Consider the following 22470-nt stretch of genomic DNA (forward strand, 5'->3'; position numbering starts at 1 on the left):
CATTAGGCATGGGAGGAGGAAGGGGAATCTCCTTTGATGATTTCAACGGGCAGGGCTCTGTCCTGTTCCCTCGCCCCCTCCTCCCCAGATGTACATTTGGACAGATAAGTTGTGTTTGCCTATGCCCATGGTAACCATGTCTCTTTTTTGGTGAGGAGGAACGGGCTTCGGTAAATAGATCTATTTGTGTGACTCCTAGTACTCATTTGAAGCAATGTCACTCCTTTTTCCACTGTGGTCTGTGTGTGTGTGAGTCAGAGGGAGCCTAAACAGGCTTCTTTGAATTGATGGCTCACTCCCAGCCTCTCTTGACCAACTGCCAACCTAGCAGGGCGTAGCTTACCAACAAATCTTTTTTTTTTTTTTAAAGGCAGACTGATTCATAGAAACTCCTTTAAAACGCAGTGAAAAGAAACCGCCCATCACACACCCCAGCACACTAGCGCTGGAAACTTATAACCTCGGGAGGCAGGTCCCTCCCCTCACTGTGGTCACATACCTTCAGAAGAGCGGACCAGGCAGCCACCAGCTCCTCAGGGCGCCTCTGTCGCTTAGGACCCTCAGGTAGGACAGCTTCCAGCGCTGCGGGGAAGCTTGGCAAACTTTCTTTCCTTCTCTGCTCTCCTTCTTCTGACCTCGTCACCTAAGCTCCGCGTTTTCTTTTTCCCTGTAGCTATTTGTCTATGAGTCTCTGAATTGAACTCTTTGAAACATCTGGCTGAAAGTGGATACTGAGACAACTTTTTCCATAAGGTTCAGAAAAATGCCTTTTGACCGGGAGTTTGGGGGACCCCGGGGTGGAGGGTGGGGGGTAAGTCTGCGGGACTGGGCTGTGATTATGTTTTGCAGTAACTGGGTCCTTGCTCTGAAATGTGGAGGGAGCAGGGATTTTGGAACACGCCAGGATAGGGCATTCTTCATGGGGAAACACTACATGCCTTTGAAAGGGCGCATCGACTTGCCAGATGCTTTCCAGTTTGTCCGTTTGGATTCAATTGCTTCAGGATTTGGGTTGTTTCTCTTGGTCGTTTGCTGGTCTCTTTTGGATGATAGGTAGATACGTGCTTTTCTGTTTATTTTAGTTGTTGCATTTGCTCCTGCTCTTTTAGCTTGTCCATTCACTTCTGTTTAAATGTGTTTTTTCTCCCCACAGGATGGGAGGAGGGGGTTGGTTTGTTTAAAGAAAACAGGGAGGTGGGGGGGGGGGAGCGGGCGGGTTGGGAATCAACTGGTGTGTCAGAGAAAATGCGGGAGAGTTGCGTTTGGTGGAATCAGCCTGATGTGGATTCCAGAGCTCCATGTCTCCTGGCCAGATGTAGAGGATGGGGAGAGGTGGGAGGGAAACTGGGTTTGCAGGAGAGGGTGGGGCAGGGGAACTTCATCTGGTGTAGAAAAATGGTGAATGGCTTTGTGCTTCCACCCCAGAAACAGCTGAACTTTAGTTCTGAGTGGAGAGAAATAATCATTATTATCAGAAATAAGAAAATAATTTTTTTTTTTAGCTGAATGTGGAAGTTTTCGGCATGGAAGGCAGTGATTGCTTTGGAACATTTTATCTTCTCGCTCTTCCAGAATGTGGTTGTGCAAACGCAAACACTAGTATTAATGGTAAAGAGAGTCTGGAGAAAAGAAGAAGGGTGATTTCTATTTGCTTTTTTTTTTTTTAATGTTTATTTATTTTTGAGGGGGGGCGGAGGGTCAGAGAGAGGGAGACACAGAACCTGAAGCAGGATCCAGGCTCTGAGCTGTCAGCACAGAGCCCAATGCAGGGCTCGAACCCATGAACCGTGAGATCATGACCTGAGCCAAAGTCAGACGCTTAACTGACTGAGCCCACCCAGGCGCCCCTGATTTGTTTTATTTTTAAGTTAGCATTTTGGCCTAGGTGTGGCCCATTTCAACATAGATACTGGTTTTATTTTTCCTCCACATAAACAAGATGAGGAAAATGACAGGATTCAGCTTGTCAGATGAAATTAGGCTTTTCCTTTAGAAATGCAATTCGTTGGAAGAGACGATTTCAATGCAATCAGCTTGTGTACATTGTACAGACAAGGCGCCTCGTAAAACTGCCCTCGAGGGGATGATTAACTAAGTGCAAGGGAAACTTTTCAAGATGCAGGGAACTCCCACATTTGCTTAAAATGTTTATTATTTCCAGATTACATGGATGTGGATTCAAGGAAGCCATTATTAAGTTGATAGTAATGGTATTCTATGAATCCAGCATGAATCTTCTCGTAGTTCTGTGTAACTTAAAGCTATAAGCAATATTTATCCAGTCAGCACATAGAAAATACTGACAAATCTGGGAGTGTCGACCATCACAAATTGCATTTTTTTTGTGTGTGTATTTCACATTACACTGTAGTTCTAGCAGTGAGAAAATACGCTGTATGTTATTTCCTGGAGTTTTAGGGCAATTGTTGAAATGCTGTTCTAATTCTTGCCTTTCCCACTGCCTCTAAGAAGTAGTGAGGGAGCTCCCTAGCTGCAGGAGTGTTTCTGGATTTCAGCTCTAAGTCTTTGAAAATACTGAAATGTGAGGGTTATTTTTTCCCCCTGCAGCCTCCCAACCTCAGAGTCGGATTGAATTCCACCACAGACTCTGAAGAATGGGGCGGGGGTGGAGTGCTGTCTGGAGGGCTGCAGGACATCCGGTCTGGCATCCTGGTCAGAGGACCCCCCAGATTTTACATTGTTTGAGGGCACTAAACTGTCCTGAGAGTTGGCACAAGGCCATCAAGGGCCAACCCAGAGCAGATCGCATCCCAGAACAGATGCTGGCTACTTCCCAGGACTACAGGGCACATCTCTGAGGAAAGGAAAGGCATCCCTTCTACTGGCCGCTAGAAAAACTTACTGTGACTTTCTCAACTCTTTCCTGCTTCCTTCTGAGACCAGCTCAGGCCTATCCAGTTCCCAGGGGCCATCCAGACTCCAGGGGGCCTTGTGAGTGGGCTCCATAAAGACCACCCTGGGATGCAGACCCTCTTGGCTTGGTGTGGAGGGTGCAGTGGGGGGTTGGTTCATGCCAGATGCACAGGGATCAATGGAGAGACAGCAGTCAGCGACCTAGAAGGCTTATAGATGAAGCAAAATGTTTTCCTGTAGACTCCTCAGAGCCCGATAGGAAGTATATCCGACAAATGGCCATAGAAAAGGGCACACGGCAAATTTAGTTACACTTTGTCTTTAATTTTGTTCATCAAATTCTCAGTTTGAGGGAGATTCTCAGTCTGAGGATCAATTCATTCATTCTCCACCATATGCAGAAATCCTATTTTTACACCACCTTGGACAGATGGCCACTTTACATTTCCTTAAAATTTCCAGAATAGGGGTGCTCACTACCTCCGAGTGAGAATCTCCATGCTCCCCCACTACCACCCGCCCACTTTGCCAGACAACTCTAATCATTAGAATTTCTTAAATTCAGCACAATTGGCGTCTCTATAACTTCTATACTGTGCTCCTAGTTCTGTTCCTGGGCATGCAGAAAATATCTCTTCCATTTTTGTTGTCGCTCTACTCTTACTCTCTAAACGCTTAACCCTTAATTAATGTTCAATGGATAAAACTTGATGAATTGGTATTATCATTATTACCTAAGACTCCGAGAGAGCAGGAAGCATTTTTAAAACTTTACAACTATGCACGTCGTCAGCCATACCCACAGGATTTGATTCTGAGGGATTTCATTTTCTAAACACATGAATATGGTTTCTTCTTTCACTTACCACGAGTATATCCAAGGCTGCCGAACACAAAAGCTCAGAGACATTTGGGACTCTCGGATGTACAGACCCAGAGGGGACACACCCAGTCGCTACTTATGGAGGTGATGGTTAAATCAATCAATCTAATACCAGAGGCACAGGCTTCGAACTTGGCCTTGCCAGGGTTATCCCGTAACTTGGTTTATAGTTCACGTAGCTCACACCTTTACATTGTTACCACCTGTCATGATAGCTCCAGGAACACGCTGCCAATCCATTATAACCCCAGACTAATTGCTTGGCCAGCACAATGGATGTCAGTCCTGGAGAAGAGCTCATAACCTTTAGCCAGTGTAGATCTGAAAGTTTCTGACCGTGAAATTCTCTTTTCCAAGACTCTTCCCAGTTCTGCTTAGATGATCCCGGATTTCTGTTCAGTAATCAAGGGAGCCTTGATTGCTTGAATTCACAATACCCCACCCCCAAACACATATGTCTTGAGACCACTTTTTGTGATACATCAGTCCCTGGTGCCCTGAAATAATTTCTTTCAATTTAACTGAGAGATCCACTGACACTGAAGCATAAAGATAAAAGTACAAATCCTTGTGGAGATCTCTGTTTCTCTCTCTTCCTTTGAAGAAATATTTGGGTCAGCATTTTCTTCTGGAAATGGGCATTTCCCTGGAACTAAAATGGACTCCCCCGCTCTTGGTACCATTGACTTGATGTGGATGTGGCAGCTTTCGTATTTCCTGAGTCTGTTTCACGAATTCTTCCCTCAAATGGGGTAGTTAAAATTGAGAACACAGGCATAGGTTGAAAGTGGTGGTAAGAATCTCGGGGCAGATGCAACATGGCTGAATAGGGGAGGGAGGGTTGTGGTCTGGTCCCCACTCTGTCCTGTGACCATGGGCAAGTCACTTGTCTTCTTCATGGAGGGAACAGAGCTTGATGGTCTCCACGGCCTCCCTGTGGCTCTGAAATTTTATTGTTCTAAGGTCTTATCATCCCTTTTTGAGGAATCCCTTGGCTCATGCTGATAGTTCAATCCATAAAAGTTGGGAGAAAAGTTAACTGAGGCATCGTGTTGCATCGCAAGGTATTTTACACAAGGTTGAGGGTCCAGGCAGCTTCCTGGGCTCATCTGCTCTGAGATTCCTTTCACCTTGTCATCAGATAGTAATGATTCACCCAGCTCTTGGAAGAAAAGGAAGAGGTTTGACTGATTACACACAAAGGGCGCCAGCTCAGATGAGAAGAGGCAGGCCATAGAAGCCTGTTAAGACACTGACAACAAAAAAGGATTCACCAGTAACCAAACCAGGTTTAGGAAGAAACTGAGCTGGTCCTGGGAAAGGAGCTCCACCCTCTTGTCTGGGAGGGGGACCTTGCAGCGTGAGGGTGTGGCGGTAAAGGTGTGGATGAGAGCGAATCTTAGAATCTTCAAATTCAAATAGTCGAATAGAACAGTCGTAGAGGAGGAAGAGGGAGCGGGTGCAAAGGCAGGTGTTTCCTTAGGCTTGTGTGTTGAGGGAGAAGAAGAAGTGCCACTGGACAGTTCTAGAAGAGGGAGAAAGAGCGCTGCGGAAAGAGAAAGACAGGGAGAAGTGCAGGGAGGATCCCACCCTATTTCCTTCCCTTCTTGTCTGGGGAACACCCCTCCCCCCCTTCAATGTTTCTGAACATTCCTCAGGGTCAAATATTTTGTTCTCTGTCCCCTGTGAAGAACCTTTGTTGCCCAAGCTACAAATGTTGGTCAATACATCCTTGGTGTCATTTGAATTTCCACTGAAAATTTATGCCAACAGGGCAATGATCTCCCTTGATGTTTTTCCTCTTTTCAGAAGGCTCCGATCAGAGCTAAAAGCAAAATGAAGTCCTTGATACTTTGACTTCTCTCAAATAATCAAAGGCCCCTCTTTGGGGGCGGGGGTGCTGGAGATGGGGAACTGGAGAGAGGTTTGGTATCCTGGAATGGTGAGTTAGGCTGGCGGGTGCGTCCCGGCTTCCCTTTGCCGGATGTGGCTTTGGTGGAGAAGGGACGCTTGTGCTGTGGGTGGGGGCCAGGATGGAACGTTGGAAGCGTGTCTTAGAATTTGCAGTGTGGGGATCTGGTCTTGGACTTTTGGTGGTTCTGCTGTGGGCCTCCTTAGCAACATGACAGGAAGAAGCAGCTGCCCCCGGCACTGTTTTGCTGACCCTCTGATGAACCAGGAGGTGGTGGAAGGAACAGAGTGAAGGGTAGCTATGGTAGAAGGTCTAGAACGTCTGCTGAACCCTGAGACAAATACGGGAGAGAGAAGATCATGCTGGAATGGAGGAGGCCCGGCCTGGAGGGTGCGAGACGGTGGGTTTCAGTTCCCTGTTCTGGTTTAGCTCCGGGGAAGGTGCATTTTCTCCTTGGTTCAGGGACTGGACTAAAGAACCTCCACACCTCTAAACAAGCGCTCTCACAACTCACAAAGAGTTAGGAGGCCTGTGCCGCCCCCCCCCCCCCCCCCCCCCCCAGCACACTTGCCTCTGGCGGCCTCCCTCCCGGCCCTGCGGGCTCTCCAGGCAGCTTTGCTGGTTGAAGCATGCTGCCGCCACCTACTGTCGACCCGCCCAAGTGCCCCTGGGCTGGGCCACACCTTGATTTTCTTCCCAGACCCTAGTTATTGTCTTGGCAACCTCTCCCTCAAAGACATTCTGGTGGCCAGGACACTCCTCTTTTGTCAGAAGCAGAAGACAACCACAGCTTCTGTCCTCACCCTGGGGCCTGTCGCCCCAGCGGCCTGGCCAGCTGCGGTCTGGGGGCGTGGGCTGGTCCCCGCATCACAGCCCAGGTCTGGCCTGAGCCTTTGCAGATGTTGCCAGATCCACCCCCTGCTTGGACACAAAGGAGGACAAGAGGAAATGAGAGAGAGAGAGAGAGAGAGAGGCTATTCTCCTTGGGAGCATCTGCAAAAGCAAGATTCATGCTACTTGTTTGTTTTTAGCATAGTCGTCAGCCCTTGGATTCTGCCAGAGAAGTTGAAAGTCCATTTGGCCGGCCTGAGCCTCTCATCTCACGTAAAGGAACAAAAAGAATCCTCAACAGCCATCTAGCCTTTGCTCTGTCAGGCACGAGCCCCTCAATCCTCACGCTAGCCCTCTGAGGTCTACAGATCACGGTTAAGAAGTGCTGCAGTCAACAAATCACCGCAATGTATACTTTACATGTCTTACAATTTCATGTTAATTATACCTCCACAAAACTGAAGTTAAAAACAGAAGGGATGGAATCAGGATTTGAACCTGGAGTCCATGTTCTTTATCACTGCATACTCTTTCTCTGTAGGAGGCACCAACCAGAGAGGTGATGTGATTTTCCCAAAGTCAGAAGTTAGAGGCAGAATTTGTTGGAGATTTTGGTTTTCTAATAGGTGCTTGCCTTTTCCCTTCCTTCTTTCCTTCCTTCCTTCCCTTTTTTTCTTCTTTCTTTCTTTTTCTTCCTTCTTTTTTTCTTTCTTTCTTTTTCTTCTTTCTTTCTTTCTTTTTCCCTTTCTTCCTTCTTTCCTTCTTCCTTCCTTCCTTCCTTCCTTCCTTCCTTCCTTCCTTTTTCTTTCTCTTTCTTTCTTTCTCTTCCTTTCTTTCTTTCTCTTCCTTCTTTTCTTCTTTCTTTCTTTTTCTTCATTCTTTCTTTCTTTCTTTTTCCCTTTCTTCCTTCTTTCCTTCTTCCTTCCTTCCTCTTTCTTTCTTTCTTTCTTTCTTTCTCTTTCTTTTTCCCTTTCTCCCTTTTTTCCTTCTTTCTTCCTTTCTTTCTTCTTTCTTTCTTCTTTTCTCCTTCCTTTTTTTTTCCATACCATGCTTGTTCCCCCACCCCCACCCCCTGGTTCTTCATCCCTAACTATGCAAGAGTTTGTGCTAGTTTATATCAAGGTCAGTCAAAACACTACTCTTTCTCTAATAACCCCCATTTATTATCGATAGACCACGTTTGGGAGATGGAGCCCCCTTTCCTCCAGGACCATGAAAAAAATAGTTGTTTCCCCTAGAGCATGTAGTTTTGCAGCTTGATTCCTGATGTTTCTCCTGGTCATAAGCTGCTCTGCATGTAAAAACATCAGGCCCCGTGATGATGTAGCTATAGTGAGATATAACCTGAAATTCTTTCCTTCCACACCAAACATCAGACATCCAGAGGCAGGAGGAAATGGCCCTTTGGGATCCTTTCTCTCCACATGTTTCCCACGGAGAAATTAACACCGCCCTCTCCCACCCCTACGTAAAAACAATATTTAGAATGGAAAGTACGCTTGACATAAAACAACAATAACAATGGCCAGAAAAGCTCATCTAAGGTCTCATCCACTCAACCTGCTTTTAATCCCAGCCTTTTCCTCCTCCGGACACATCCTCTCCGACTGCTCCCAAAAGAGAGTGTTTCCTTTTCTGCTTTTGTGTTAAATGGACATCCACTTTGCCAACCCAAATGATCCTCGATGGGACACAAACACATCAAAAACAAACCAACCAAAGCAGAATGATCCTGAGGAGGATAGAAAGGCTTGGTGTTGCCACTCTACACAGTGTCCTTACGGAGGAGCAGCAAGCAGCCACCGTTGGGTGTCACGCTAAGGGAGGTGGCGCAGAGATAGAGGCTGACTCAGGGAAATCATGTGATCAAGGGCAGCTTCATCTTTCATCTTTTCTCGTGCCTCGCGGGAAGTACTACGTCTTTGGTCAGATGGTGTGAGAAAGCTTTCTTCAAAGTTTACAGTTACCCAGAAAGGCACGGAGATTTCACAATCAGGAAAACATAATCCAATGAAAAGACAGAGTCATGTCTAAAGTCGAATAAAATCAAGACCGTATTATGACGTGATTGAGATTTAGGGATCTACGGTGATGTCCTTTGGTTACTTCTTTGATAGCATGGAAATGCTGCTTCAAAGGTGACCATTCTAGAGAATGCCTGGAGGCAGCTTTATTTTTTATTTTGTTAAAAAAATTTTTCTTAGTGTTTATTTATTTTTAAGAGAGAGAAAGAGAGGGCAGGGTGGCAGCAGAGAGAGAGGGAGACATAGAATCCGAAGCAGGTTCCAGGCTCTGTGCTGACACGGGGTTCGAACTCACAAACCGTGAGATCATGACCTGAGCCAAAATCGGATGCTTAACCAACTAAGCCACCCAGACGCCCCTGAAGAGGCAGCTTTAGATTAAGGGCAGAACTAAGATAAGGGGTAGGAGTTGCCAAGAGCAGATTCTGATGCATTGTCAGAAGGACGTTTCTAATGGGAGGGTCTTGGCAAGTAGTGAGCTCCCTGTGACTGGAGGAGTTTAAGCACGACTTAGATAGTTCCATGGTATGGATTTGTAGCTGAGGTTCATATATTAGGGAGAAATTTTAAGGCCCCCTTCTCAGTCTAGAGATTCTGTAACTTAAAAAGATAGAAAAGTTAAATCTGTGGACAAATTAGTCGTTAGAAATTTAAGATATTTTCTTTGCATTCACTTATATCCTCTTAAATAAAAGGCAACAAACACATATATACCCTTGTATGTTCAAATGTCAAAATTACTCAGGAAAATATTCGTATGTTTACATAAGTATTTACATAGGAATATATAACATGGAGCTTGCATATAATAATATGCTCAATACGTAGTTATAATCATGTACAAATGATTTCTCAAATTGTAAAAGACTAAAGTTTGTGTATGTAAAATATATATATATATAATATATATATATTTATATATATAAATAAATGCTATTAGGAAGGCTATATATAGCCTTCCTAATAGCATTTATTTGCTAACTGAATGGAAGTTTACTTGATACCTGTCATAGACAAGACTCTCCTTTTGGAAACTTAGAATCTTAGGGGTGAGAGAGCCAAACATTACCATAAGTAATTTTGTTACCAGGCAGATTGCCCCTAGTGGTTTTAATAAAGAGCTATGTAAGGTTATTACACAGTGGGGGAAAATGACTACTTCTGACTTATGTATCCGGGAAGCCTTCTTAGAGAAGGCAGGATTTGAGCTTCTTTGAAAAAATTTTGATAGGTAGTTCCTGGAGGAAGCACACTTGAAAGCAGGGCTCTTTCTTTGGAAATCAAATCCTCAGGATTCCCAGGGCCGGAGTAAGGCGTTTGGAGCCTCTTTTCCAGTGGTTGGTGGAGGGGGTGGTGAGGTGCTTGGAGGATTTTGAGCAGAGGAGTGACAAGGTCAGATAACGAAGTGGCATAGAAGGTACAGCAGAGAAGGAAGAGCTCAGAAGGAGGACCACCGGAGAGGCTGATGCCGTGGTCCAGGTTAGGATCTGAACTGGGCAAGGACAAGGCGAACAGAAAGTAAGGGGTGGATGAGGGATAAATAATGGAGGAAGAACCCATGACCTGACTATGGTTTTTTGAGCTATAAAATAGGGATGAAAGGAAGGAGAGATGGGGAATTTGGCAGCTGGCCATGATTTCTCCCTTCTCCCCAGAGAAGCTTGGGTTATACAAGGCTGTCAGGAAAATGACCAAGCTGTCTTCGTGCTAGGCAGCTGATTCACATGTTCTCAGAAAGCTCTCTTGCACCATCTGGTAAAGGATGCCTCCCTGTGTCTTTGTCCGGGAGAATCTCACTCACTCTCAAATGAATGGGGGACATTTGACCTCTGTGCGACTCCCTCTCTGCTCACATAGCCTCCGACCTCCCCACCCTCCACCCCCATTTCTGATTATGTTGTACCCCCAAGCTCTGGCTAGTTCTTCAGTGATTGAAGCCCAGGATTTCCACCACTTCCTTTGCTGGAAGAGTGGGTTTGTCATTGTCCTATTCTATTGTGTGGCTCCCAGTTATTGTGACTTAGACCACCACCCTTAAAGAACTGCATCCCCCAGACTCTGGTGGTGGCAGTTCAATAAATACACATACACTGTGGTGGGAAGAACTTATCTGACCCAAGCTTAACAACCATGGAGCCAAATTACCAACATCTAAACTCCTCTTCTGTATCTTTAGAAGTCAATTGTTCTCAAAGTCTCTGCAGTATTACGTACCCATCAGAAAAGGAAAGGTGCCCATAGGAGCCTGATTTGTTTCTCGTGGTCAGAGCATCCTAAAAATTAAGGCAAAGCAGTCTCAATAGCTATGTTCCTTTGATTCTTTCATATTTTTTGGGAGTTGGAGGGCATAAAAGGAAGGCAAGAAACCAATAAAGATTTAAGTGGATGGAGACAACCTGGAGACGACAGTTATCCCCCCTACCCCCACCCCACCTTAGGTAGTCATTTAGAGCTCCAATTACCTTATAGAATTTGTAATTCTCAAGGTCATTTCCACTAACTGTGATAATTTTCTTTTAGCAAAGAACTTAATGCAAACCTAGAATGGTGAGTGTTGTGAGATTTGCATTGGGACTAGGAGCATAAAAAAGACTGCCGCTCCTATGTGGGCTGGGCAATTTGAGAAGAAAAGGGGAAGCATGGTCAGGAATAAAAGATGGCGGTGGTGGAAAGGGAACTGGCTGGTCTGTGTGTTTGGGAGAAAAGGAGAGAGAGCTGCTGTGTGGCTCTAAGTCTCAAACTTCCTTTTCTTTTAATACTCAACTTCTCTCTAGAGTCACAATTCATGCCTCCCATGCTTTTCTCAGTTTCCTGCTCAGCCCAATCATATCCCTGAGCACCCCTGTCTCAAGAAATCCTACTCTGCTTACAGTGATGGGTGGAGAAATATGTTTCTTGCAACTCGCATAGAACAGTCAGTGGATGTCCTAGCCTTTAAGAACACAGTGAGTGCACTAGCTCTGTTGGCTTAGGTTTAAGTACCATAAATAATGTTATGGGAGTCCCCAACAACCAACTGACAAACTTTGGGACTGCCCAATGCACCAAATGCTCTGAAGGTTAGGCATTGCACCTAGTTATTTAGAATTGCAATGCTGTTATTTTGTACTTCCTGGTTTGAGCTGCCCAGCTGTGACTAAGAGTATGCTTTCCACTGGAGAGTGCCATCCAAAGCATTTTAGAGAGGTCTGAGGCAGAAGCCAATTATTGTTTTAGTGAAACCAACTGCCAAGGAAAAAAGTTGTAACAGTCAATACTTCCAATGATATGGATATTCAGAAATAGTTTCTTTTCAGTGCTTTTGTATGAAGTGAGATACATACCCAGGTAGGGAATGAGTCTCCTTGCAAGCTGCACTGCTGGTAGAAGGTGGGCGGAAGGTTTAAGAGCACGAGAACTTCTGTTATTTATTCCCATTCTGCTCTGCTATTAGATCTCCAGACATTCACCCATTTGTAGAATGGTTGTCTATGAACACATCAAGATTTCCTCTGCCACCTCACCTCTGGGTGAGGGTTTCTGTGCTGGGGATACTCTAGTATAGGGACTGGGTTACTAGGAACAATCCAGATGAGAAATTTAAGAAGATAGTTTATTCTGTTTCCAAATGTGTTACAGAGGGCCACTGAAAACAATGGAAGCCCTCCTAAGCTGACAATGGATGACACTAATAAAACCTGACGAATTGGGGGCAGTGAAAAAATGGAGAAGTTATATGTATTATGTGCTATCTCCAGCTAAATACCCCTTACTTCTGGTTGGATACAGCAGCCAAAAGCAGAGGAAATTATGTGTTCTATACACTAAGCACTCTTGCTAATTCAAGACGTTTTGCTCCTTTCCTCAGAGGATAGATGTGGCATGATCACAGGAATGTAAGATGAAAGAGAGTCACTTCTTTGCTTGATTCCCCCACCCACTCCTCCGGCTTGCACAGGCAGGGAAATAATGATCAGGTGGGGCTTTGGCTTAGATCAGGAGTGAGATCCAGCCTTGGTTCTGGTGGCAGTGGCTACAGGTCTCATTTCACAAGCAGACCAGAGCACACCTAGTTAAATCACACCACGTTCAGTCCAGGGAGCAAACAATGCTTACAGCAGGCAAGGAGAGCATCTGCAGATGACTGGCCTGAAGGTTAAAGCAGCCAGGAAAAAACAGCAGAGCATACACAAAACACAAGGGAAGGTACCAGTCCCTGGAGAAAGGGAATACTACACGACAAGGCACTATAGGACCTCTCCTTCATAAGGCCATTACCTTCCAGATCAGGAGAGAGATCAAGAGGCTGAGGGGTAAGTTGGGTGGGCTGAGGTGGATGTGCAGTAGGAGGAGGGTGTATGGAATGCAATAATGTTCAAGTCATCAAAATGGAGAGTGTAAGCTGAGCAGGGATGAAAGGAATCAGACTTACTTCGGAGGGTTACATAGCAACCCAAGGGGGCAGAAATTTCTACTGAATTCCCAACAGCATGCAAGGCAGGGAACTTGTGATGTTTCCTCCACCTCTTTTAAGAAGCCTCATTTGGTGTACTGTATTCTGTTCTTGGCCCCTCAATCTTTTCCCACTTTTAGGAGGAGGGTGTTTGTCAATTAGAAGCCAAAGGAATAAAAAAAGCATTTATAGAGCCCAAGGAGGATTAAACATATGACTCGTTATGTAATAATTTGTAATCCCTTGAAGTCAGCCATTTCCTTTCCCCATGAAGGTCAAGATCAGGATCCAGGGATGGTGTGAGCTTTCTCCTTCTGATTCCTGAGGGTGTGTTCTTAGTGGTCTCCCCACTCACGGGGCAGGTATTAGGCATAATGACAGTTTCTAGGAGCCCAAAATGATCTGCACACACTGCCTTGTGATGTACATAGAAGATATCCTACTACTTGTACTTCTCATAGGGCAGCCTAGTGACTGACTGGTTATATTGGCAACAGCCACTCTCAGTTTCATAGAATAATAATAGGAATACTAATAGCCACAACCAAAGCCGCCCTATTAGCACCTGCCATGGGGCAGGCACTGGGCTAGTTTTACTTTCATGATCCAGTTTAACCCTCCTGTCTCCCTGTATAATTAACATTGCAGCCCCCACTTTATATAAGAGGAGACTGAGACTGAAAGGTCAAGTGATCTTATATGATTCTAATTCCACCTGTTTAATTCGGAAACCTCTTTTCACTGTGCATTAAAGTCAAGCAGAAAATTGAGGAGGTATGCACGAACCTGCGAAAAGCAAAAATAAATTTGAATGTGTAGGAAGATTATTAATAGCAGGCATGAAAGCTCCAAGCTCTCCCCTGAAGCGGCAGGATAAACTTCATGATTTTTGTCATTCACAGTGAAATTGGACACATTCCTACAAAGTAGTCTGGGTTGAAGGGAAGTGTTGGGATTGGGAAGGAAGGCAGGGGTTGTTGGAGACAGTTGGGATGCACGGAGGGGAAGCCAGTGTCTGCCTCTCATTCCTGGCCTGTAAAGAGCAAGTCTCCCTCAGTTACATTAGAACATTCTAGACTTTGTGGGGTTTTGTTTGTTTGTTTTAGAACATTGTAGACTTTGAGTACTGACGAGGAAAGTGAGAGGAGATAAAAGGCACCTGAAGTGTTGGGACGATAGCATCAGTGCTGGCCACGAAATACCTGGGACAGCAGGAAAGTGGCTCAAGCACGCTCAAAGCTTCAATTAAATTAGGTGGAGTGAGAGAGAGAAGCAGGACAATTGCAGGATGTGCACAGCCATCCCCTCCTAGGTGGGGACATCCACATATCCACTCTGCTGTGAATAACCTCCAGCCCTTTCCTTTTGAAGTCCCTTGAGCCTATACTGCATCGTAACTATTGTGGGCATGATAAAGCACTCCCTCTGCAGCTGACATAAATCAGAATAGCCACTCCCGTGTGCATCCTGCGTATTTTCTTTATGATCAGTGGGCTCCCTTTTTCTCCTCTGCGGAGATTATGGCTGAACGCTTTTGTTATCCATACCCATTCTTTTTTTTTTTTTTCCCAACGTTTTTTATTTATTTTTGGGACAGAGAGAGACAGAGCATGAACGGGGGAGGAGCAGAGAGAGAGGGAGACACAGAATCAGAAACAGGCTCCAGGCTCCGAGCCATCAGCCCAGAGCCTGACGTGGGGCTCGAACTCACGGACCGCGAGATCGTGACCTGGCTGAAGTCGGACGCTTAACCGACTGCGCCACCCAGGCGCCCCATCCATACCCATTCTTAATGCATATTACTTCCCAGTCCTCCTAGCACGTGATTTATGCATTTGCCTGTCTTCTCCATTGGGTCCTGAAGGATTGGACTTTGTGTAAATGTCATGCACAAATAGATGGCACCTTTAGTGGTGTTTCAGCCTGCATGCTTCTAAAGCCCCAGAATCGACATCATGCATCAACAGAAATACAGCACTGTGCCCTAGACAAATAGCAGAGTCCCTCCCATGAGCCACACACAGCCCAAAGGCTCAGGTGCAGTAACACAAATCTGAAATGTTCAATCAGTAGGTGATCAGACCATTAAACTGTAATTAGGTTGTTATAATTATTGAATACCAAACAACATTATAATAACAGAAGTTGTGGCTCTCACATTTTATAGCTCACCCGGGATCAAATTAGTGGCCTATTCAGTCTCTGGGCATAGTAATAGCTGCTGTTCTGTAGAAGGAATCCACTTCTATTAATATCACTGGCTGAGCAGTTTGATAGAGGCACGGACCCTTCCTCAGTGGAAAATGGAAATTTATATGACATCGTTGCACAGAGACCTGGAAATTACAACTGTGAAAAGGCCTTTTAAAAATCCAAGTTTTACTTTTTGGTGCTTACACCACAAACGAGATAAAACACCAACGGTGATAAAATGTGGGCTTTTCTTTTTTGAAACAGGCTGTATTAGAGAGAGGAGTATATAAATCCTTGAGAAGCGGAATTATGTTTCTATTGAGGTGTATGTAAGCAGACGAATAGGCACTTAGGAAACTAGGTTAATAAGATGTTTCTAGGAATTTATAATGAAATTGTGATGGTTTTTATTGCAGCTCCTCCTGACTTTAGCAGATAGTCCACGCATGTGGGAAAGCTGAATCATCTTACTGAAACTGACAGTAACCTTTTTTCCCCTCCTTTGCCTTCTGTCTTTTCAGAATTCTCTTCGCTCTTGAAGCATCAAAAAGCCAAGATGCTGGTATTACTAGCTGGTATCTTTGTGGTCCACATCGCCACTGTCATCATGTTGTTTGTCTCCACCATTGCCAATGTGAGTAACGTTCTTTTTTTCATTCATTCACCCAGAAGTTATTTGGATACTTATATAAAGCGCTATAAAAGAAGTTTGAGCCACAACCCCTGCCCCTTGTGAATATACAGTTTAGTTGTGGAAAACAATAAACACACACGCGCACTTCCAACGATTAAACAGCGGGGGGATAAAAGCCAGTGTCAACAGCCAGGGCTCTAGGTGTCTAGGGGCTGGAGAAGACAATGAGACTTCTTCAGGCTCTAGCAGAATCTTCTCCGGAGGTGGAGCTTGGAGGATGGGCAGATGGGCGGGGTCTCTTGGCAGGAGATGAATCGAGGAAGGAGTAGCGACGCGTTCCAGGCAGGAGCGCTAGCCAGCCGAGGTGCCTGCCTCCTTGAGGGAGAACCTTTGTTCAGGGCGGAATGAGGACAGCCATGTATGCAGCAGGAGCAGAACTTCTCTTCCGTCTGGGAACCTTGATTAGAAGGATAGATGGGAGAGAGAGGATGAGAAGCTGTGGTTGCCAGACTGATACATTCAAATTCTGAGCTGAGAGTAGCACGTGAAAGTGGCATTTTGCGTGATTAACCTGGCTCCACGGAATTAACTCACTTAAACAAAACAACATAAAAATATGGAGGTAGCAGGAGCCTTTTCTCTCCGAAGCTTGGGCTACTCTGACCTCTAGTGGTAGTCGATAGCATCACATTTGCTTTTGTTGCGCTTTTCTCAGAAAGAGACAAGACAGCTCCTCGCACACAAAAATCAAGGCCACCCGTCACTAGATGGGCCAACGGTGGTTCCAGAATCTCTTTAGGTCCATGTTACAGTTAAAGAACAAATGGGCTTTAAAGTTCAGATAGAAGAGTTTGCTAACATTGGGGGGCGGGGGTGTGTGATCATAAGCAGGGCTAATTTAAGTACAACTCTGATAAGACAGAATCCCCATCCATGAGGCCTTCTCCAGACTGTAGGTTGGCCATTCTATACACCAGCCCCTAAGTCTCTGAGAATAACGACAAGCCCAGTGAACGACTTCAAACCGCAGAAGTGGAGGCCAAGAGTGCTGAATGCCTGAATTATCAGCTCCTAATACAGGGCTTGGCACCTAGCTGCTTCTTGAATCAAGAGCAGGTGATCACACATTCTTGGACGTGCCCTTCCAGCAATGCTCATTCTAACAGGTGCTGTGTGTGGGCAAGTGGATGCTTGTTTTTCAGAAGAAGAATGGTTTTTCTTGGTCCAGGTGGGAAGGGACACCGGCACCACAGTGAGCCTTGGGGAATACGTTTTGGTCACTCTTCTACTTTTAGGGGCCTCGACAGTCTTCTGTTTAGATGAAAGTGGCTTCTTGACACGCAGCCCCAGAGAAGCTGTGTGATTTGTCTTTAGCCACACACTCTTCCATCTTTCCTCTTGGGACCTTTGTGACTTCGGTTTGAGTCACATCTCATTTCCACCAAGGGTTGGGGGTGCTGAGCCGTATTTGTGGCTCAGTACTGTGTATTGCTTAAGATTCGATCCCGGCCCAAATCTGATTTGTTATTTCTTTTTCTTTTAAAGCAGAGGGTGTTTTTCAACCACTGTTTGTTTCCTTTTGGTTTCAGGTCTGGGTGGTTTCAGATGATACAAAAACATCGGTAGGCCTTTGGAAAAACTGTACGGGTGGCAACTGTGATGGAGCCCTGTCGTATGCCGATGAAGGTATGTATTCAAGGTCTGTGCTTGGTCCTGAGGGTTGGCGTGATCAGAGAAAAGTCCAGCCCATCCGGGACGAGTCAGTCTAATACCCTTGTTCTCCTCCTCCTGTGTCCACAGATGCCCTCAAGGCCGTGCAGGCTTTCATGATCCTCTCCATCATCTTCTCCGTCATCTCTCTCGTGGTCTTCGTGTTCCAGCTCTTCACCATGGAGAAGGGAAACCGCTTCTTCCTCTCGGGGGCCACTATGCTGGTGTGCTGTGAGTATCGCAGTGGTGGGCTCCCATTCGTGCAGGAAATGCTTTTATGTGGGTCTTACCGAGGGTGCTCCCGGCAACTCGGACAGACAAGCACATGGCTCAGTGAAGTCACTTTGGACAGCTTTGTCCCCTGGTTGTTTGTTCTCTTTTTGAGAACCCCTGATCGCTGCTTGGAATGAGTGCTGTCAGTTGCTTCATTGTTTAAACCTTGCCCTCCTGGGGCTGCCCTGTCGCTAGTCCTTGTACAGTGGACACTTGAGGGCAGGAAGCTGGTGGTCCTTAGAGAGCCGAAGCCACTGCCTCAGTGCATGGCCTTAGTGCTGTTCTTATTCTTCGTCCTTCTTCCCAAACACACAGAATTTGGTGAGAGGCTGTGTTCTTTTGTATCCTGGGCAGCCTGCCTACATACGCGGGGGGTCCAGAAGGGAAAGCTGAGTGGTGGACATGAAGTTCTGTGTTTTGCTTCACACTTTTAGCTTCTCAGAGCAGTAGAGATATGAGGGCCCAAACACCTCTAGTTTACCAACAAAACCATCGAGGTTGGTCCAGGGCAAATCATAAGAACAACACTTTGGGGCTAAATGGCCAGATTTTATCCTCCCGATGAGGGAAATAGGATCTTTTAAAAACTATACAATCGGGGCGCCTGGGTGGTTCAGTCGGTTAAGCGGCCGACTTCGGCTCAGGTCATGATCTCATGGTCCGTGAGTTCGAGCCCCGCATCGGGCTCTGTGCTAACAGCTCAGAGCCTGGAGCCTGTTTCAGATTCTGTGTCTCCCTCTCTCTGACCCTCCCCCGTTCATGCTCTGTCTCTGTCTCAAAAATAAATAAACGTTAAAAAAAAAATTAAAAAAAATAAATAAAAATTATACAATCTTTTTTCTTTGTTTTAATGTAAACAAACAAACCAACCAACCTAAACTTTTTTTTCCCCCCTTGCAGGGCTGTGCATTATGGTCGGGGTGTCCATCTATACTCATCATTATGCCAGTGGTTACGGAAACCTTTACATGAAGAGTCACCATGGCTATTCCTTCATCCTGACCTGGATCTGCTTCTGCTTTAGCTTCATCATTGGCATTCTCTATCTGGTCCTGAGAAAGAAATAAGGCTGAACAAATTCATGGGGATCCGGGGGGGTGGGGGTGGGGAGAAGGAAGCCGTTGAATCTGGGAGGGAAGTGGACGATGCCATGCAGGAAAAACCAAGAGAGGGGCGGGGGGCGGGGAGGGGAAGTAAGGGTGGGAGAGGCTGAAATCCAAACCATTCCTGAGGAGGTTCTCTATGGTGGAGCCCCTGCCCTTAGGAGAAAGTAATTGGCTAGTACTCTGCTGCTCCCTTGATGCGGGCCCCAGGAGAGCCTCTCTCCAGCCACCACACTTGGCCTCCAACTGTCCTCAGTTACACACGCTGGGGCCCCATCAGCTGCCACACCACTGGCTCCACTCCTGAGGCTGAATTCTGGGTCTCGCACTGCGGTCCTCAGACCTATTGCATCAAGTTAAAATAGCGGTACAAGTTCCAGCAAGAGCAGATCTTGTTCTGGGGTTGAATATGCTAAGCCTGGAAGCCATTCCGCCTTTCTGACCCAAAACAAAACATCACATTCCAGTCTGAAGGACCTACAGGAGGGTTCTGGCCAGTGAGCCATTATCCCTCTTTAGAACAGATATTTAACTCTGTGGAACTCAGTGGTATTTGTGACAAAAATGGGAGAAAGAGATACAGTCCTAAGGCCAAATGGGTGGATTGCTTAAACCAAGAAAGAGAACTTTTCACAGTGGAAGGCCTGGGGGATGGTCAGAACTCAGACAAGACCTCACGCGGCTGTCCCTCATGGAGACCTCTCGCTATGGACTTTGCTAGGCCTCTTGCTTAAAGCCAAAGCAGCTCTTCTGGCGATCTGTAAAGCCACTAGTGACCAATTCAGTGGTGAAAGTACCACACAAGTTATGGGACCAAGGGGCAGTTTTGTGACAGTGCTACAGTAGGGTTATGTTTTTAGGACCCCCTGTCCATACAGTCAGTATTTCTTTTAAGTACATGATGGGAGAGAGATGGACACGGTTCCCTGTGACACGATTTATTACCCTCCCTCTCAATGATAACTTTTGAGGATGTTTTGTCTAATTATACACATTGGGGATCAGGACTCCTAGGCTCAGCGGTGGCTCTCGCTTTGACTCTGCCTGGAGTAGTCACTTTCAGAGGCCCTGCCTATCCCACTTCACAGGTGATGCAGGGCCGTTCTGGAAGCTTAGTAAAACACACACGAACCAAAACCAAATCGATCCTTGGGTTAAAGGTGCTATATAATTGTGAAGTATTAAGCATACTAGATTTCGGTCGTGGTAAGAATACAGGGCCTGCATTCCCAGGAAAGTTAGAAAATTCCCATGAGATAATTAAAAATATAGGTGATGGGCAGATAATTTCTTTAAGGAAAAAAAAAAAAGCAAAAACTCTTGTGGTACCCAATCAGATGGTAACTGGCTGTCTGTTGCCATAGGAGCATTTCTATATAGGACTTAGTTGCAGTATGTTATTCCTGGTTAAGCAGGCATTGCTCTGGCCTGGAGGAGCTGTTTCAAGCCATCTCAGATTCTGTCTAAAGGGGTTGTTATGGGAAGACACTTCCTCTATTGCCTGAGAAGATCTAGCCCAGGGAGAATCTGAGACATCTTGCCTACTTTCCTTCTCCCAGCTCTCTCCTTATCCCGTTTCTCACATGATTTTCCTCTTTGGGGAGTTGTTATGCCATGACTAGTGGTATTTATGTAAAAGGACTATGACTAAGTATATTTCTCTGTGTTCATTCTGGTTAAGGGAGTATTGAGGGCAGGCCACCAGATTATCGTGGCTGGGGGTAGAGAGACGGCAAGCCAAAACTGCGGGACGATGACCTTTTTAATTGTGACTTAATCATCACATGATTAGAGAAGGCTGTCTTATGTGCAGAAACACACTTACATATTAGATATGCCCAAAAGAGATACTTGCATTAGGTTGGAAAGTCGAACTATGACTGGAGTGAACCATGTATTGCCTTGTCTTTTACTTTATTTCTGTGACATTTATGTCTCATGTAATTTGCATTACTTTGGTGGGTTGATCTAGTACTGTATTTGGCTTCTTCTTCAATAGATTGATATTTCATATACTATAATTGTAAATATTTTGATACAAATGTTTATAACTCTAGGGATATAAAAATAGATTCTGATTCCCTTCACCGTGTGAATGTTTTCTTCCTAAAAAATGCAAGAGATGAGGAATAATCATGACATTTATACCTAATTAAGTTGTCAGTCAGTGCGGTTTGGACCACTTGGCATTTATTGGAGACATTAAGTTACCTTCTGGTAATACGTTAGGCATTTCTACAGCAACTCAGCAAGTGAACATTATTAGGTAGTTTTATCTTGCTTTAATTAAACCTCTTCAAGCAAAAACCAGAATTTTGTAAGCTAATACATTAGAGAGATGTTATGATCTTGAATCAGAATGACTTATGACATTAAGAAGTGAGATACTCATAAAGTTTCTTTGAAACACAATTCGTCTAACGTGTCTTCAAAATATAAAGCAATTCACAAAGATAAGCATCACATACATGCCTTTGCAGAAACCCATTCATTGCATAAACTGGGGCATATCTGTAGGAGCCAGATGAGAAAAGGAAAGCTTTACTGCTTTCTGTGAATAATAAAGACTGGAATTAACAGTGGAAAAGCAGGGTAGATACTGTGTATCCTAGCATCATGTCAATACCCATATCATACAAATGATTTTAATGTGGAGTAGGCACTCTGCCAGTCCCCTGCGGTTTTGGATGAGGTAACAACACAAGGAATACCCAGAGAGTATACACAATGGAACCTGAAAATGCAACTTCAACATATCTTCAAGTCAATTAATCAAAGCGCATTGATTATTAATACTCTCTCAGAGACCTATGTAATTTCTTAGATTATTTCTGGGATACTATCATAAGAGGCTATTTCTCTCCCTTAGCTCCCCCTAGCATTCTTTCCCTCATGTCATTTGCCTCGCCGTGGATCAGACCTCCAGAGCATCCTTTTTTTCCCCTTCCTTCTCTAGATCTTTAATCAGAATCTCCAATAAGCTTTCAAAACTTTTCTGCAAGATGAAATCTTCCACCTCAAAGACCTGGATGATGAATGGGAGTGTATTATTCAGGATTCTCCAGAAAAAACAACCAATAGGATGTGTGTGTGTGTGTGTGTGTGTGTGTGTGTGTGTGTAAGTTTATTTTAAAAAATTGGTTCACATGATTATGGAGGCAGGCAAGTTCAAAATCTGCAGTGAGAATAGGGTTGGCAGAGGCTGAAGACCCAGGGAAGAGCCAATGCTGTAGTTCAAATCCAAAGACTGCCTGCCGGAAGAATTCTCCTTTGTTTGGGGGGTGGAGGTGGTCAGTCTTTTGTTCTATTCAACTGATTGAATGAAGCCCACCCGCATTATAGAGGGCAATCTGCTTTACTCAGAGTCCACTAATTTCAATGTTAATCTCATCCAAAACACCCTCACAGAAACATCCAGAATAATGTTTGGCCACATGTCTGGGCACTATGGCTCAGCCAATGTGACACAAAATAAAGCATCACGGGGAAACATTCTTATTAAGGATAAGGCACAAACATTCTCAGAAATAATTTAAAAGAAGCTTGAGCAGTGGAAATCTTTATGTTTACAGTTGATACTTAGTTCAAATAGTGAAAGAGT

The 22470-nt window shown here is 45.1% G+C and overlaps 1 protein-coding gene across 1 annotated transcript; it reads left to right on the forward strand.

The window, feature by feature from the left end:
- Positions 1–367: 367 nt before the first annotated feature.
- EMP1 (epithelial membrane protein 1) lies at positions 368–20956 on the forward strand. The gene is made up of 5 exons (XM_042945856.1): positions 368–564; positions 15671–15783; positions 17373–17469; positions 17584–17724; positions 18667–20956. The coding sequence occupies exons 2-5, from the start codon at positions 15706–15708 to the stop codon at positions 18831–18833; spliced, it is 483 nt and encodes a 160-aa protein (XP_042801790.1). The 5' UTR covers positions 368–564; positions 15671–15705; the 3' UTR covers positions 18834–20956.
- Positions 20957–22470: the final 1514 nt, after the last annotated feature.

This window comes from Panthera leo, chromosome B4, assembly GCF_018350215.1.
Source record: "Panthera leo isolate Ple1 chromosome B4, P.leo_Ple1_pat1.1, whole genome shotgun sequence".
Lineage (NCBI taxonomy): Eukaryota > Metazoa > Chordata > Mammalia > Carnivora > Felidae > Panthera > Panthera leo.

Bases quoted from the DNA above. Each gene is read 5' to 3' on its own strand.
- EMP1 (XM_042945856.1), top strand. From the start codon at position 15,706: ATGCTGGTATTACTAGCTGGTATCTTTGTGGTCCACATCGCCACTGTC. The intron at 15,784-17,372 runs GTGAGTAACGTT...TTTTGGTTTCAG, and splicing joins TTGTCTCCACCATTGCCAAT to GTCTGGGTGGTTTCAGATGA. The intron at 17,725-18,666 runs GTGAGTATCGCA...CCCCCCTTGCAG, and splicing joins GGCCACTATGCTGGTGTGCT to GGCTGTGCATTATGGTCGGG.